This window comes from Dysidea avara, chromosome 10, assembly GCF_963678975.1.
Source record: "Dysidea avara chromosome 10, odDysAvar1.4, whole genome shotgun sequence".
In the NCBI taxonomy this organism is placed as follows: Eukaryota; Metazoa; Porifera; class Demospongiae; order Dictyoceratida; family Dysideidae; genus Dysidea; species Dysidea avara.
In genome coordinates, this window is record NC_089281.1 from 21,368,533 (window position 1) to 21,383,940 (window position 15,408).

Below are 15,408 nucleotides of genomic sequence, written 5' to 3' on the forward strand. Positions count from 1 at the left end.
TAAAAAGTATTTCCAATAGCCAATTAGATAACTTTAATAGTATCCACAAAATAATTGTTGCATGTATGATGTACAACAATGCATATACATATATACTTTATGTGTATCACTGTAGCTACATATAGCAGCAGTAGCAGCAATTCACAAAACTCAGCAGTCATCATTGTCCCGTCAGTTGTATCAATAATACTGATTGTAATATTGATAATAGTTTTTGCATATATATGGAGGAAAAGAAGGAAAGGAAAGGAGTAAGTTGTGTGTATAAGCAGTATTGTATATGTACATTCAATATCATACAGTACAGTAGTGGAGGTTAGGGTTTTTCTGGCCACAAAACTATGCCATCCTGGTCCCTTGGCAGTATTGGTTAGGTATAACCTTCAGTACAATCCAATAGATTACTACAAATTTTAAAAACTTTTATTCAATGGAATTTGCCTGCCTGCCTGTCTGCCTGCCTGCCTGCCTGCCTGCCTGCCTGCCTGCCTGCCTGCCTGCCTGCCTGCCTGCCTGCCTGCCTGCCTGCCTGCCTGCCTGCCTGCCTGCCTGCCTGCCTGCCTGCCTGCCTGCCTGCCTGCCTGCCTGCCTGCCTGCCTGCCTGCCTGCCTGCCTGCCTGCCTGCCTGCCTGCCTGCCTGCCTGCCTGCCTGCCTGCCTGCCTGCCTGCCTGCCTGCCTGCCTGCCTGCCTGCCTGCCTGCCTAACTGATGCCTCCAGACTCCAGACAAGCATAGCTCAATTATGGCTAACATTATGGGCTTGATTTTTCAACCCGGTCACTACAGAATTCACAGATAATTATCATGACAACCACTACTAAAGCCTTGACACATTGCTATGAATCAACAATTACATGGTTGTGGAGAAAGAAATGAATTGAATGTGAATTACAATAAACTAGTAAGGATTAAATTTGCATTGCAGGTAATTGTTTCAGCACTTTTGTCATAGTCTGTATTAGCTCTTATAATTTATTCTGACGCTAATAGTATACTGGGTTACTCATGTTGTACAATGTCCTACAGTTTTGTGGTAGTTTTAAACCGTATGATGAGTAATCCCAACTATGATAGTGGAACAATGACTGTTGATCATGAGTATCATAGCTTCCCTGCCAAATCACTAAGGAAGCAATATAACAGGAAAAGGATTAATTCATTTGGTAAGTCTGATATTGTTGTTTATGACGTATTTCACTTATGTATATATTATTATAGTGACTAAAGTTACTCCACCCATTTTCGGAGAGTTTGAAATACAGCTTGTAGGGCATATAATTGACTCTGACAATTTAACTATCCTGGCACCAATCGGTCAAGGTACGTAATTTTATATCAAGACTCACAGTAGGGAGTCATGTCAAGACTCATGGTAGTGAGTTGTGTGATCAAGAAAGTAAAAGGTGCATGCTACAAACAAACAAGTGCTACTGCTACTGTGAGTTATTTACATGTACATACGGTACCGCTCAAATGCAACGTTGTCTTGCGAGAGTGTGAGCGATTAAAAACTTGCTAATTAAAGGGCATGGCAGCTGTTTCGCTCACGAGTATTCATCCTGTTTTGTTTGGGATGAATACTCATTAGCAAAACAGCTGCCACGCCCTTTAATTAGCAAGTTTTTTAATCGCTCGCACTCTTGCGAGACGACATTACATTTGAATGGTACCGTAGCAACGGTTTTGCAATCCTCACAGTAATTCATGTGACCTTTACCAGTTTAAACACCTCAGCTTGCGAACATCAGCAACCTTTCAATTTGACACTAGAGACAAATAATCTTTATATTCACCACATTGGTGCTAAGGAACTAGTTCTGTAATACATTTGAGGATTGTTTTCATCACAAGATTGGAAATTATAAAGCTATACAATTTCACACTTACCATTATTAGTGCAATAAATACTAAATACTAGCATTAGTGGTTACTAGTGTTTTGACAGATTTTTTACGAAGGTACCAAGTGGAACTTCTTCCACAAATAATAACTTTGAAAGACACTGCCAGTATACAATTGCCATCATCATATCAATACACTGTGAGGGTTTAAAGGTAGTATGATTTTTGTGGAAGGAGATATACAAGACCAATTAAACCATGCAATGCCAGAAATATGCATTCGGCATTGAGCGGTCATATGTCCTAGCAAGATTAAATTTACTACGTCATTTCCAGATTTGATTAGCCATCTCCTGCACTCCTGGGGACATAGCTCCATCCCATTTTCAAAAATGGGTTTTGATCCCTATGCTTTGTGGCCAAATAGCTCAGACTGAGTAGATCAGTTCGTATTTGGCTACATACATATACACAAAAAACCATATCTCTATACAAGAGGCCTTGCAGTTGGTACATGACAGTCTCTTGTGGCTGCACCTGTAAGTTTATTTCTGTTTGGTTCAAGGTTTAGTCCTGGCACACAATATCTGTTATTCAAAAGTTCTCCATGCTGTGAGAAGTTTAGTAATGCAAAGAGTGCTGCATTGACATTACATGATGGCAAGGAGTTTAGCTTGAAGGCAGCAACAGATGTAGAGGGCAGTCTTGCTGAGAGTGTGAGTATATACAGGAGCTGCTGATTAGACCAATTTGAAAGATGGTGTTAAGACTTTGATCAGGTTAATTTATCCAGTAAAGGTAGACACTAGGAATTAAAGTTGATAACGATGGACGCTGTGTAGTGTTTACGTGATCTCTCTTGTGGGGGAATACCTGCAAGGGCAGACATCCCAGTGCTCCTTCAAGGTACAATATCTCACATTGATAACATCTGTTAATGTTTTTATAATTCATGTAGTGTCTAAAAACAAACATGACCGTGATTTGCACACGATATAATATACATGCAACAAGCACATGCTATACATGCATGTAGAGGTGTCTAGCAGAGTAGGAAGTGCTAGCTAGTTGTAAGGTATTAGTTAGTGACAACAAGCTTCTTTTATAAATGTATGTATGAACTGAGCTGCAGGACCATATCGATGGGATCTGTGTGGTCGTGTGGGTGTTGATCAATTTGTGGTTGATTAGTGATGTCCCCCACACTCCAACAATCATTCCTGGGCTCTAGTGTTTCTTTTTATGATGCAGTATGGTCAGGCTCAGCACTCACAATTATGTTACAGAAAAAGTAAACAAAAAAATTAGGATTTTAAAAATCATAGAAATAAAAGTACGGATTAAAGTGTCCACTAGTATATCTGCAGATGTAAGTGACCTCTTTTATGTTTATCATCCTTTTCTGTTGTTTCAACTTTTTTATTTTATCCCTAAAATTCTTTGTACTTGTTTGTAATAAAGTCCTCTGTACAATAAAACAACTGTTTATCCACTTGTACTTATTTAAGTTTCTTCTATAGGTGCTTTTGGTAACGTGCACAAGGGATTGTACACTAAAGACGGTGAAACAATCGATGTTGCTATTAAAGCACTGAAAGGTATCAACCATATAGTAGGTATATGCATGTAATTTACTCTCCCTCTATAGCAACCTCATTTGCTAAGACTGAAGAATTCGTTAAAGAATGTATTGTAGCTAAACAATTTGATCACCCCAATGTATTGGGTCTTATTGGTGTTAGTATCATCCAAAGTGAATCCCTACCACTGATGATATTACCATATATGCACAATGGTGATGTTAAGTCATTTCTCAGGTCTAAGAGGGGAGGTCTAATACACATGACAGATTTTCCAGAGGTATAGCATAGCACATTCTGGTCAGCTATGTCCTTGAACTTTTAAAAACTGCTCAGACATATCCATTCATTTTAAATATGCCAATATGTCAGCTTACATACAAGCCTCTATTCTTACAAGTACACAGGAATTTTCAACTAGCGTAGGGACCATAGTACATCGATAAAAGTACTGAAACAAGCTGGAGTAGTGCACAATATTAAATCACAGTAAAACAATAAGAAGTGTTATATCCCTACTGTGCTCAAGATACCAAAATGGAAATGCACAGTAGGGATATAACACTTCTTATTGTTTTACTGTGAGTACATTATTCCAGCTTGTTTCAGTACTCTTTATCAATGTGCTACGTACGGTCCCTGAAAAATTCCAAATATTTTTGTGTGGTTGTTTGTTAACTTTTTTTTGTAAAATAAAATTATTATGACTGGTGAACCCATGCATACCACATCAAAAGAAAGAAATGGCACTGCACCCCAGCTATCGATTATCGTCTGAACCCATTACGTTTCATTGTCAGCTACGTTTCAACCCGTTACACAGTATTACGAATCAAGAACTGTTCGAAAAGCACCTCTGCAATCAAAGTAGCCACTATGAAAAATATGGATGATTTCTGTTATGAAGGGAAGGGAAGCCATCACATGCTACCGCCAAATCAACACCTTTTGCTGTCAGCAAAGATGAATGAGACACAAAAGAGGACACTGGTAAGTCCATGAAGAATGTATTGTACATACTGCGGTATGCCAAAAGGCATGTGTCCGGCTGAAGCAACGTTGAACAGTGAAAAAATCAAGCTCGTGTAGTCGTAGCCGTTGTTGAGTTACGCTTGTCTGAAGGAATCGGTCAGTCAGTTACTCAGTCAGTCAGTCAGTCACTAGAAAATTCCATTAAATTTCATTGCAACTTGTTGAAAGCATTTCAGGTTGATCAGAAGGCTTGTTTGGGCTTAGTTTTACCTAACCAATACTGCTTCATCGTCATCAGGGAAAAGAGAGGCTAGTTTTTAGGTGATGTTTTTTCATGGGCCACTTCCAGACCTTTGCGGTCCCTACTTTATAATTTGATACTCACTTAATGCTGGAATGATTGTACATTACCACCACATGAACTTCCTAATAAAGCGTTGATGCACCTGGAAAATGTCTCCTCCATCATGCAGCTTAGATGCTTTTTAAAATGTTTGCCGTTGTGCAACTATATCTAACTGGCTAGCTATGGTGTAGGGCTGTAAGACAAGTTTGGTTTGTGAACAATGTTTAGTAAATTCAACACAGCCATAATGATTACGCTATATAATCTTATTATGCTATATCTCACAATAATACATATCGGTTACAATTATTAAGTATCAACTGAATATTTAATATCAGCTTATTAGAAAACCTGTATCGGAAATAGACAATAAATATCGGATATTGGTATCGGCTGTAAATTGTGGTATCGATGGTGTGTGAGATAAACTCACTCCACCACATTGTTTCACAGTTCCATTCCAGATCTTTGCAGAAAGATTTGAATCCTTGACTAATCAGTCATAGACTTACTAGTATTTAAAAATGCTTAAAGGAAATAATTTATGTGGTTTGGGCACTTAACATTGAATAAAGTAATCTCTTTAGTAGTAAACTAAGACCCTTCCCAGGGTCTGCTACTGATTCTTTAACTAATGCTGTTATAACTGTTTTTCAAAAGTCAATATTCTGTTTTATATGCACACTTTCATTTGTTGTGATTATAGTGGTTATCACTATTTGCGGATAATAAATAATACCTGCATATTGTGGTTGGCTTTGTATGTAGGGACTGAGCAATAAAGTTCTTACAAAGATGTGCTGTGACATTGCTAAAGGAATGGACTACCTTTCATCATTACATTTTGTACATCGTGACTTGGCTGCCAGGAATTGCATGTAGGAAACATCACATGATAGTATAGAGTGTTACTGGTGTTGCTATTACTGTACAGGTTGGATAAAGACATGACAGTTAAAGTGGCTGATTTTGGATTTTCTCGTGATGTTTATGTGTCAGACTATTATAGATTAAAGCAAAGTACTCCTCTACCAGTAAAGTGGCTAGCTCCTGAATCATTGTATGATAAAGTATTTACACCTAAGTCAGATGTTGTAAGTGTAGACATTAGTAATAAATGATGCTGAGCTGTTGTTCCTGTACAGTGGTCATTTGGGATAACCTGTTGGGAGATTTTCTCATTGGGGTTAGAACCATACCCTTCAGTGGATGTGCTTCAGATGACCAACTATCTGAAGGGAGGAGGAACACTGGACCAACCACCTCTCTGCTCTGATGAAATGTATGTTATATGTGTATAGTCCTAAATAAATAGAACCTTGTAGCTAAATGTGCTATATTAGACTATATGGAGGTCTAAATATTTCAAGGATAAAATTTTTGCTGATAACCCCCAAAACCGCGAAATCAGCAAAAAATTTCCCCCCTTGAAATATTTAGGCTATACGGTATATGACTGAATTTGCTATTACAATTTCTGTTGCTTTAGTCTATAGCTTCATCTACTTTTTAGGATTGCTTTTATGGAGAGCAGTCAAACATCCATAGTGGTTGTGTTGTAACTAAATAATAAGGCCCTATGTGTGCATACTGTTTATGAAATTAACTGGCTGACTTGATCGAGTTTGCTATGCAAAACACGTGCAGCTTGTTCAATCTCAATTATTGATTGTGTATAACCTGCCTCTAACAAAGGAATGTGTTATACAAGCATGAATGCATATTATCTATATACCATTGTTTTATTTTATTGTGATTTAAAATTATTACACGTGATTGTGTTGTTTAGGTACAGAATAATGAAATGGTGTTGGCGGTTTCTACCACAAGACAGACCAACATTCTTGTTGCTGGTACAAGAACTTGATTAGTTCTTATACAATACAATACTGTAGTCAGTTTGTGAAGTGATATGTAAATAGCTAATATTGTATGTAGCGAATGTAAACTCGTTGGTTGTCATGTCAACTAGCCAGATAACCTCATTAAGAAAAAGATTTAATGGGTCTGACTGGTGAGACTATATAGACAGGAGGACTACATGTGTGTAATTCCTGCTTGCTCTAAAACAAGCACAAAGTTCCATGTTTATTTAGTAGCTAAGCACTTTCAGCGTCTCATGCTGATGTCCCAACCACAAAAGAAACAGCAATACTGACACCCTATAAAGAATCTTTCCCATTACTCATTCTTCCCTTTTTAGTCACACATTTTGACATACTGTGTCTACCTGGCACATTTAAGCTACTGTAAGAGAGATTTTATTGTCCAGACACAAACAGAGATATTCTGTACACATGCTGTATGGCACATATAGGGCACAATGGCATTATAGTGCTTGATGTTGTAGTGAGTGTTTTTTCTTGCAGTTGATAGTGCTACACTAGGTGTGCAGGGACCACACTGTATACCAGATGTTTTGTGATTTATCATTTTTGCTGTAATATAAATCAAGAACAAAATAGTAAAAATTAACAAAGATTTTGGTCCCAACAGGTCTAGATTCATATGGATGTTTACTTCCAAAAAAAGGAAAACCCATAGAGATTTCTTTATAAGAGATTCCACTGTATCTGATAGTCCATCAATGGAAGGTACAAGGACTCATAGTTTTTACCTACTCATTCAGTGGATGTCAGGAATTTTGTGCACTTATGTATAGAGCTAGTCAAGTGAATGGAAGGATCATGCCAGCTACTTTAGCTCATGTTGTGATAGCAAGATATTCATTGAAAGATTTATTTCCATTCAGCTGATAGCATTATTATGGATTTGGAGTGACCAGTTGGCCCTCTAGCTCTCCTTCATATTTAATGCTGTAATGCAAGACACTTACTGCATGTTGCATACTCATTGTTGTGCACACTTGATTGTGTGCAATCCGCTTGTCTCTGGTAAATACGTTACTTTAATGACAATTATGTCATTGATTTTGTGTCTTTCGTGTATAATGAAGTCATGTTGGAAATTTCCACCACATGACAGACCAACTTACTCATTGGTAGTGCAAGAACTCAATTAGCTGCCACAACTGTACAGTAGTTAGCATGAATCTATAAGATTAAAATACTGTTATTTTGTGTGGTACTGATCAGTTCTTCATTTACATTCCTGGTGGTGCTATTTGCGTATGTTTAGTTTTCCTGGATAACACTTATCATATGCAAGGTCCTTTATCAACCAGGTTTCCAGCCTTCTACCCACACACTCAATGTACACACTGGGCATATGTGTGTAGTGTGCACACATGTGTGTAGCACATGCACACATGTGTGTAGCACATGCACATGTGTGTGTGATATACAAACTGTACCACGTGGTTTCAGAGCCAGAATCAATTGTGAGTTTAACTGATATTCCCGCAGTAACATGTACGTAACTGAATGATAGTACACAGATCCTTCCATAAATATGAACCAGCCTATTCTCATGTTTATAGTGTAAATATGTGTATATTCAGCATCCAGCAGTGTTTGGAGTGCTTGAAGCTTTTAAAAAAGCCAGTATATACATCAAGTTTATACCATCTCTATAACATCTGAAAAAGATAGCCAGTAAAAGTTAAGTGATGTGTATGCTACTTTAGACCAAACTGAATAGTTTGTATACCAGTCAATAATATCATAATGATAAAAATCTATATACTGTATGTCAAAGGTCTATCCACACAGAAACAGCCAAGCTGTGAAAAAATGGTGCAGCCTTACAAAACCTGGGTGAAAAAAGTTGTGAAATCAAAGGTGGTGGCCAAGAAATGGCTGCAATGATGTTAATGCTAATAAACTTTAACAATGGCTGTGTGTGCATTGTTAAAATTTATTAGCATTAACATCATTGCAGCCATTTCTTGGCCGCCACCTTTGATTTCACAACTTTTTTTTCACCCAGGTTTTTTAAGGGCGCACCATTTTTTCACAGCTTGGCTGTTATTGTGTGGATTTCACTTCTTTTTGTACTTTATGAGGCCCCAAAACCAGCCTATGGCTGACTTTGAGGTTTGTTTTTACTCACGTTTCTTCTTTTCTATGTAGATACAATGATGATTATTGAAGACAGACTTATAAATGTATTTCATTGCATGATTTAATTCAATATTTGATAATATTATTATAATACTCTAATAGAGTAAACATTTTTTGAGGACTTCTAATAGAACATACATAGAATGTCCTAGAACAATCTAGTACTTCTATTAGTAGATCTATGAAATTACAAACGTTTAATTATAAGCAGATTTCAACTAGAAATTTCATTTATAAAGCAGAAATTAAGTGAGATGATCACCCAAGGTAGCAGTGGTTCAGTGGTTAAGGATGCAGGTGTTAGGTATGGAGGTCCCTGGTTCGAACTATGGTAAGTTTATTTCGACATTATTTCCAAACCTTTTTACCCCGCGGTGAATGCTCTATTAGAGTATCTCAATCCGTGATTTTACACTTGCTTGGTTTTTGCTTTATAACTTTGTCGCTGTAACTCTATTGCTATTCAAACTATCAAAAAGCACTGCTACAATGATCAGCCCATCTACACACAAATGTTCAAGTTATTTCTATACTCGGTTTACCCTGTAGCCGTGACAGAAGTTTGATCTTTTTTACGTGAATAATGCTCATAACTCCTTGAATATTCCTCAGATTCACAACAAACTTGGTACGTGAATCCACCATTAAAGATCGAGGCAATCAAGCTACACGTTTGCATTTTATAGCAATTTTTGCTAAGTGTGCGAAAAGAAATCAAAGCCCCCACACGGCATAAGAAGAAAAAAACGAAGAAATTAAGCCGGAAATTAAAACAAAACTTTGAACACTTATATCTCGCAAATGGCTGTTGTGAATTTAATCAAATTTGCTGTGTGGTGTACCCCACCTGGGGGACAGCTATAATGCAAAAATGGTGTGCTTTGGAGAAAGGGCCATGGAGCTATGCACGCATGAAAAGATGTTTTCGTTCTTCCTGTAAATATACTCATGGTGTGGTCGCTGGCTTTCTTGGCCACACAGTGTGTCTTGAAAATACTCACGGTGTGGTTGCCGGCTTTCTTGGCCGCATGACACACTACCGTGTGTCTTGATATGTCATAATGGCAATGCTGCATGATAATGGTATTATAGTCTATAATTATACATACCATAATGACAACTACGTGTACTATGCGTATCACCTAATTTCATAACAACAAGGCAACATCACCATTCAACCTGCATGCAGCCTACCACACCTACACATAGTCCGCTACCTCAATAATGATATATTATGGCACTAATTACCCTTCATACACCAACAGGTTGCACACCTTTGTGGCATACTGATGGTCTTGCATATAAGTGGTAACAGTTTTTCTATAATGCCACGGTGCCATTCAAATGGGTGCATATGCATATCTTTCCTAAGCATAGTAGTTACACATTTGGCACTGTGTTAAACAAATTATGCTACTATCAGCACACTAGGTTAGTGCAATTAGAGCATCTTAATGCTATGTCACACCTGCAGTTGGTATTCTATCCTCCATTGCTTTGATGGCCAGAAAGTTGAGTTTGTTTTCTAACAATAGTGAATTGATTTTCCACGTTATAGCTACACATTGGCATGTAGTTCAGTTACTGGACATGTAAATGCATTACTGTACCACTTTGCTACTGCCATTATTATAGGGTGCTATTCCAAACACTACTAAGGAAGTATTGAAGAAATTCAGTCTTGAAGTCCATTCTTATAAGAAAGTGCCACTTCTTGAATACAAAATAATAATCCCAATGTGATTATTCCTCCAGTAGCTATACATCCACGCAAAAATAGCCAAGCTGTGAAAAATGGTGCAGCCTTAAAAAGCCTGGGTGAATAAACTTGTGAAATCAAAGGTGGCGGCCATGCAAGAAATGGCTGCAATGATGTTAATGCTAATAAATTTTAACAATGCACACAGCCATTATTAAAATTTTTTTGCGTTAACATCATTGCAGCCATTTCTTGGCCGCCAACTGGCAAGATACGTAGTTTGTATCTTAAGAGTAATGACATCCAATAAACAATAGAAAGGCACATGATATTTTGTGATTAAGTATAAGAAAAAGAAACAACTACAACTACATCTCAGCATAGCCATCCGTATACTCCAAATGATTATTACATATGCTTAAATATAATGCATAAAATTGTGTGCAGAAAAAAGATAATATACAGAGTTTCTGTTCATCTTCCACTATACTGCCATAGCCTTCTACATTTGTGGAGCTACAACTGCTGAATTAAACTTGCATTTAGGAATGAAATTCTTCAGTAGCTTGATCATTGGCTCACGGGTTTGCTTAAAATACAGCCCATAGATGAATGGCTGCATAAGAAATATGATGTAGCCAGTATTCATACTGAAAATTAGTTCCGTGAATTGTTTGTAGAATGTAACAGTCTCCTTACTGGAAAATACAGAAGTATACAAAGAGCACACCAGTAAGTGTACTACCAAGGACAGCTACAAGTAGTGTTATCATTGGCTTCATGTGTCCCTTGATAGCAGCTTGCTTTTGTTTAAGCTGATCGCTGGTAGCTCCTGATAGTCTGGTTTCCTTTTCGATCTGTTTGCTTACTTTATATGCTTTGATGGCCAAACATGCAGACATCTATTATCACTGCTAGAAGTGATGATGTTATCATAGGCAGTGTATAACTAAGCAATGTTCCAACAAAAGATCCTCCATGTGATAGGCAGACACCATACTCTGCTACTTTAGTGTAATCACCAGGATTTAAAAGCTTAGGAGAGGCAAAATCAACAGTCAGAACCCATAAAGCAGTAATGGTATATGCTACAACACAAGGTGTCATCATCTTTCTGTAATGGTAGGGGTACACTATGGTTATCATCTTGTCAACTAGTATCATCAAGAATGTGTAGAAAACCGCAACACTTGGAGACGAAAGAAATTGGTATACATTACAGCTGATGAAATCTCCCACACCAGTGATATGCCCAACTACCATAGGGAGGTAGCAATGAATGATACAATTATACCAGTAACCATCAGATTAGCCACAAAGATGTTATGAGGCTTGTGTAATTTTCTTGTGGTTTTTATGGTGACTAAAACCCATCCAAGACAAGCAGTGTTAGAATCCACTTAAACCCCAGGGACAGGTAGATGAAATAGCCTGGTAAAAGGGAACCCGGATCATCTGTTTCCTGAGTGACACCTGAACCAAAGTTTAGGAAATCATCCATCACAAACTATATAAAGCACTCTACACTGATGCACTGATACAATGTAACAAGGTCAGTTTTAATACAACTTGAAAATTAATACTATTTGCTTTGCAATAGCTATAGGTTACTAAGTGCTACAAAGTGTATCATGTTATATTTCACTATTCAGTGTGTATACCTATACCTAAAATAACTTTAATATTTTCATCACAGAAGTTATGAGTCATGCTTGAAGACACAATAGTTTTAAAAGAATCTACTTACAATAAAAAGTGTTCTATTAGGCTGTTCCAATAGAGTATGCATTTGGCAGATGATGATAGACTTCATAGCACAGTATGGTGGATTGCTTGTGATGATAGAGATTAGAACTATAATATTGCCGGCATATATAGCTATAATGGAGAATTATGGCCAGTCTAATAATGCTTTGCTCCAATACATCATCTTATGGAACCCTCATCTTATGAAAAACATCCGTAAATTAGAAGCAGTTCAAAGAAGAGCCACAAAACTTATACCCTCCTTCTATAATTTGACATACTCTGAAAGACTGCAAAAACTTAATCTACCCAGCTTACTTTACCGTCAAACCAGAATGGATCTGATTATGACTTACAAAATCCTGAACAATTTAGTATCTGTGGACAAAGACTATTTTTTTACTGTTAATACCAACCCCACCCGATCTAATGGACTCAAACTTTACAAAAATCGCTTCAACACTGCTATTAGAGGTCATAGTTTTTCACAGAGAATCGTCAATGATTGGAACACCTTACCCCATGAAATTGTATCTGCACCTAATGTACTGATCTTTAAGACTAAATTAGATGTATTTTTATATGACCGCTGATTTTATTTTATTTAGATGTATTTGAGATTGGTTTTTATAAGACTTTGTCTTCCTTATACCAATTAACAAATAATAATAATACCGGATGAATGGTATAAGTTGGCTGCAGATAAATGTGTCTATCAAATGGATGGTAATATGGAGAGAATGCAGTAACTAATGTTGATTATTTTAGCTATATCTCCCAGGGGCAGTCCAATTTCAATATAGTACAGTTAATTTGGACACCTTTGGACCAAACAGTATATGCACATGCAGGGGCAGACATAGAAGTAAGTGCACTTTGCTCCCCCTCTATATAATCCTAAAGCACATCTAAAGGATCAAGGTACTCTAATAGAATAATCTAATAGAACAGTCATTGCACAGATCCTCCATTTATACTAGGAGGCTAACTGGATAAGTAGCTATGTCCATGGCATACATAGCATGGTGCTGCAAATGTATGTTGTAACACTGAGCAGTGGTTGCTCTTTCTATACCATGCCATATGTACCTTTAATACAAGGGGAAAAATTAGTATTATAGCTCAACCGCATGAACATGCTGTAGTCAATTTGCAAAATATTTCATGACTTCATGCTATTCAGAAATAATTATATATAATGTATTTGTGCATGATTGTGATGTTTATATAGTTACAAATTAGTGTTGGTAGTATCTACCAGAAGACAGATCAACTTTCTCATAGCTATAGTGCAGGAAGTTAGCCAGCAGCTGTTGCTAAGCATGTTGAAAGTATGGACTAAGTAAGTGTTTTTTGCTTTTTTCTTTCATTGTTTCATTGATCTATTATTAATCTTGCTGTATTGTAAAATTAATATAGCTATACTATATTATTAGAGTATTATATATGTATCAGTGATTGCATATGCATGCATGGTTACTTGTGTGATGACTGTATATATTTCCATATCATAATCTTTGGTGAGCTGTTGTTTCACAGTGGTCACTCTGTCAGTGGATGTGGTCCAAGTTAAAGATCTGCAAGATCCTACAAAAAAAAAATTGGCTTTTCTTGCAAGACTTTTGCAGGATACTGAATGAAATTGCAGGATCCTTTTTGTTCGGGATAATGAAGTTGGAACAATGGACCAACCTTTGATAAAATGTGGTTTACAGGTGTGTAGCTATTTGGATGTAGGCCTGCAATGTAGCTAAGCGTCATAAACCATATGTATATAAACCATGCATGCAGTGTATTATGGTTGCTGAATCTGGTAAAGGAATAGTTAGTGTTGGCAATTTCTACTAGCTAATTGACAGACCAAAAATCGCATACTTATACAGGACTCAATGAACAGGCACTGTGCTCTGTGATGTGCAAGGGCCAGTGATGTGTGAATACGTTTGTATAAGCACCTGCGCGATAAGTAGGTACAGGACTACCGTACTACTGGGTACGCCCATCCTCGTTATTGATGGAAACAAAATTTCTTTTCCAGTAAGTTGTGTTGTTTTCAAAACTATAGTTGTACAACATTAAAGGCGATCGGTTTAGCTTTAGAATACAAACGTATCAGTGTCTCGATCAATGTCATGCAGTCGGCGACGACTCCAGCGAAGCCAAAGGAAGTACTTTCGTGGCAGAGAAATTAGTGCTTGTAATTTGTAATTTACAAGAAGAGAGAAACAGATTAATAAACCGTAGATTTCATCGTCTTTATCAGCGTGAAAAGGGTGCGGGCTTCCATGCCATGCAAATCGAGTCTGGCGCGGCCGCCCCTTTGATTATAATTAGAGGGGAACTATAAGTCATGGATCTTGGTGATGGAAAAGTGATGATGTGGTAGCTAGTGCAATGTGCTTGCATGTGTAAACTGTTGCCAAGTGTGTTGTAATTGCAATGGTAATATTGTCATTACAGAATGGGCAAACATCGTTATATGGTCATGTGCTGGCTGATCCTGATGGCAATAATTTATCCTTGTCTGCCTTGTACCTCAGATTCTTCAAAGTAAGTCAAATTTAATAGCCAATACTTTATTTCACATCATACATACAGCCAGTATAGAGCTATACTGATTCAATATTTATAGCTAACTAGCTACTTGCCCAATTTCTCCATTTTCATTCATTTCAGTTTTGTTGAGTCCCAATAATGCAGTCACAGTCATTAAAACAATATAGGTTAGAGATACATAAATATTTTCTCTTACTTAATTAAATATTGCTGATTCATATAGAGCTTGGGTTTATTTATATCCTGCTATTTAAGTAAGAAATGAAAAACTGGCAATCACATGTGTGTACTATTATTATATATTATTATTATTATTATTAATACTTTACAATACAGTAAATGTATTGAGGGTCAACCAACAACCCGTGTTGGCAGCCCGAAAAAGTTAAAACTTAATTTACTTAATTACAAAACTAAAGTACCGAGAAATTGCTAGATAAACCTACGTTATAACAATTACTACATCTGCAACAAAAATGATACGTACAAGGATTGTCAGCTGAAAAATGAAGTGTGAAGTGTTGATGTAGATACTTGTAGATGTTGACTTTAATGACTGATAGTGGCTGGCTTAGATCGATGGATGGTAATTTATTCCACAGTCTTGATATTCTGTTGAAATAGAAGTTCCTGGTGTAATTGTTAG

General features: G+C 37.0%; 1 protein-coding gene across 4 annotated transcripts in view; it reads left to right on the top strand.

The window, feature by feature from the left end:
* The window catches only part of LOC136268424 (tyrosine-protein kinase receptor UFO-like), a 59,313-nt gene that overhangs the window by 20,779 nt on the left and 23,126 nt on the right, over positions 1-15,408 (top strand). For 2 of the 4 annotated variants that reach the window (XM_066063763.1, XM_066063764.1), the window contains exons 1-2: positions 14,173-14,243; positions 14,667-14,756. In XM_066063763.1, coding sequence (XP_065919835.1) covers positions 14,221-14,243; positions 14,667-14,756 — 113 coding nt within the window. In that variant the 5' untranslated portion in view covers positions 14,173-14,220. Of the gene's footprint in view, positions 1-115; positions 252-1,026; positions 1,164-1,218; positions 1,321-3,361; positions 3,440-3,489; positions 3,702-5,507; positions 5,618-5,673; positions 5,834-5,884; positions 6,022-6,528; positions 6,735-14,172; positions 14,244-14,666; positions 14,757-15,408 lie in introns of those variants that run through there. The other 2 variants (XM_066063762.1, XM_066063761.1) reach the window with 2 other exon arrangements.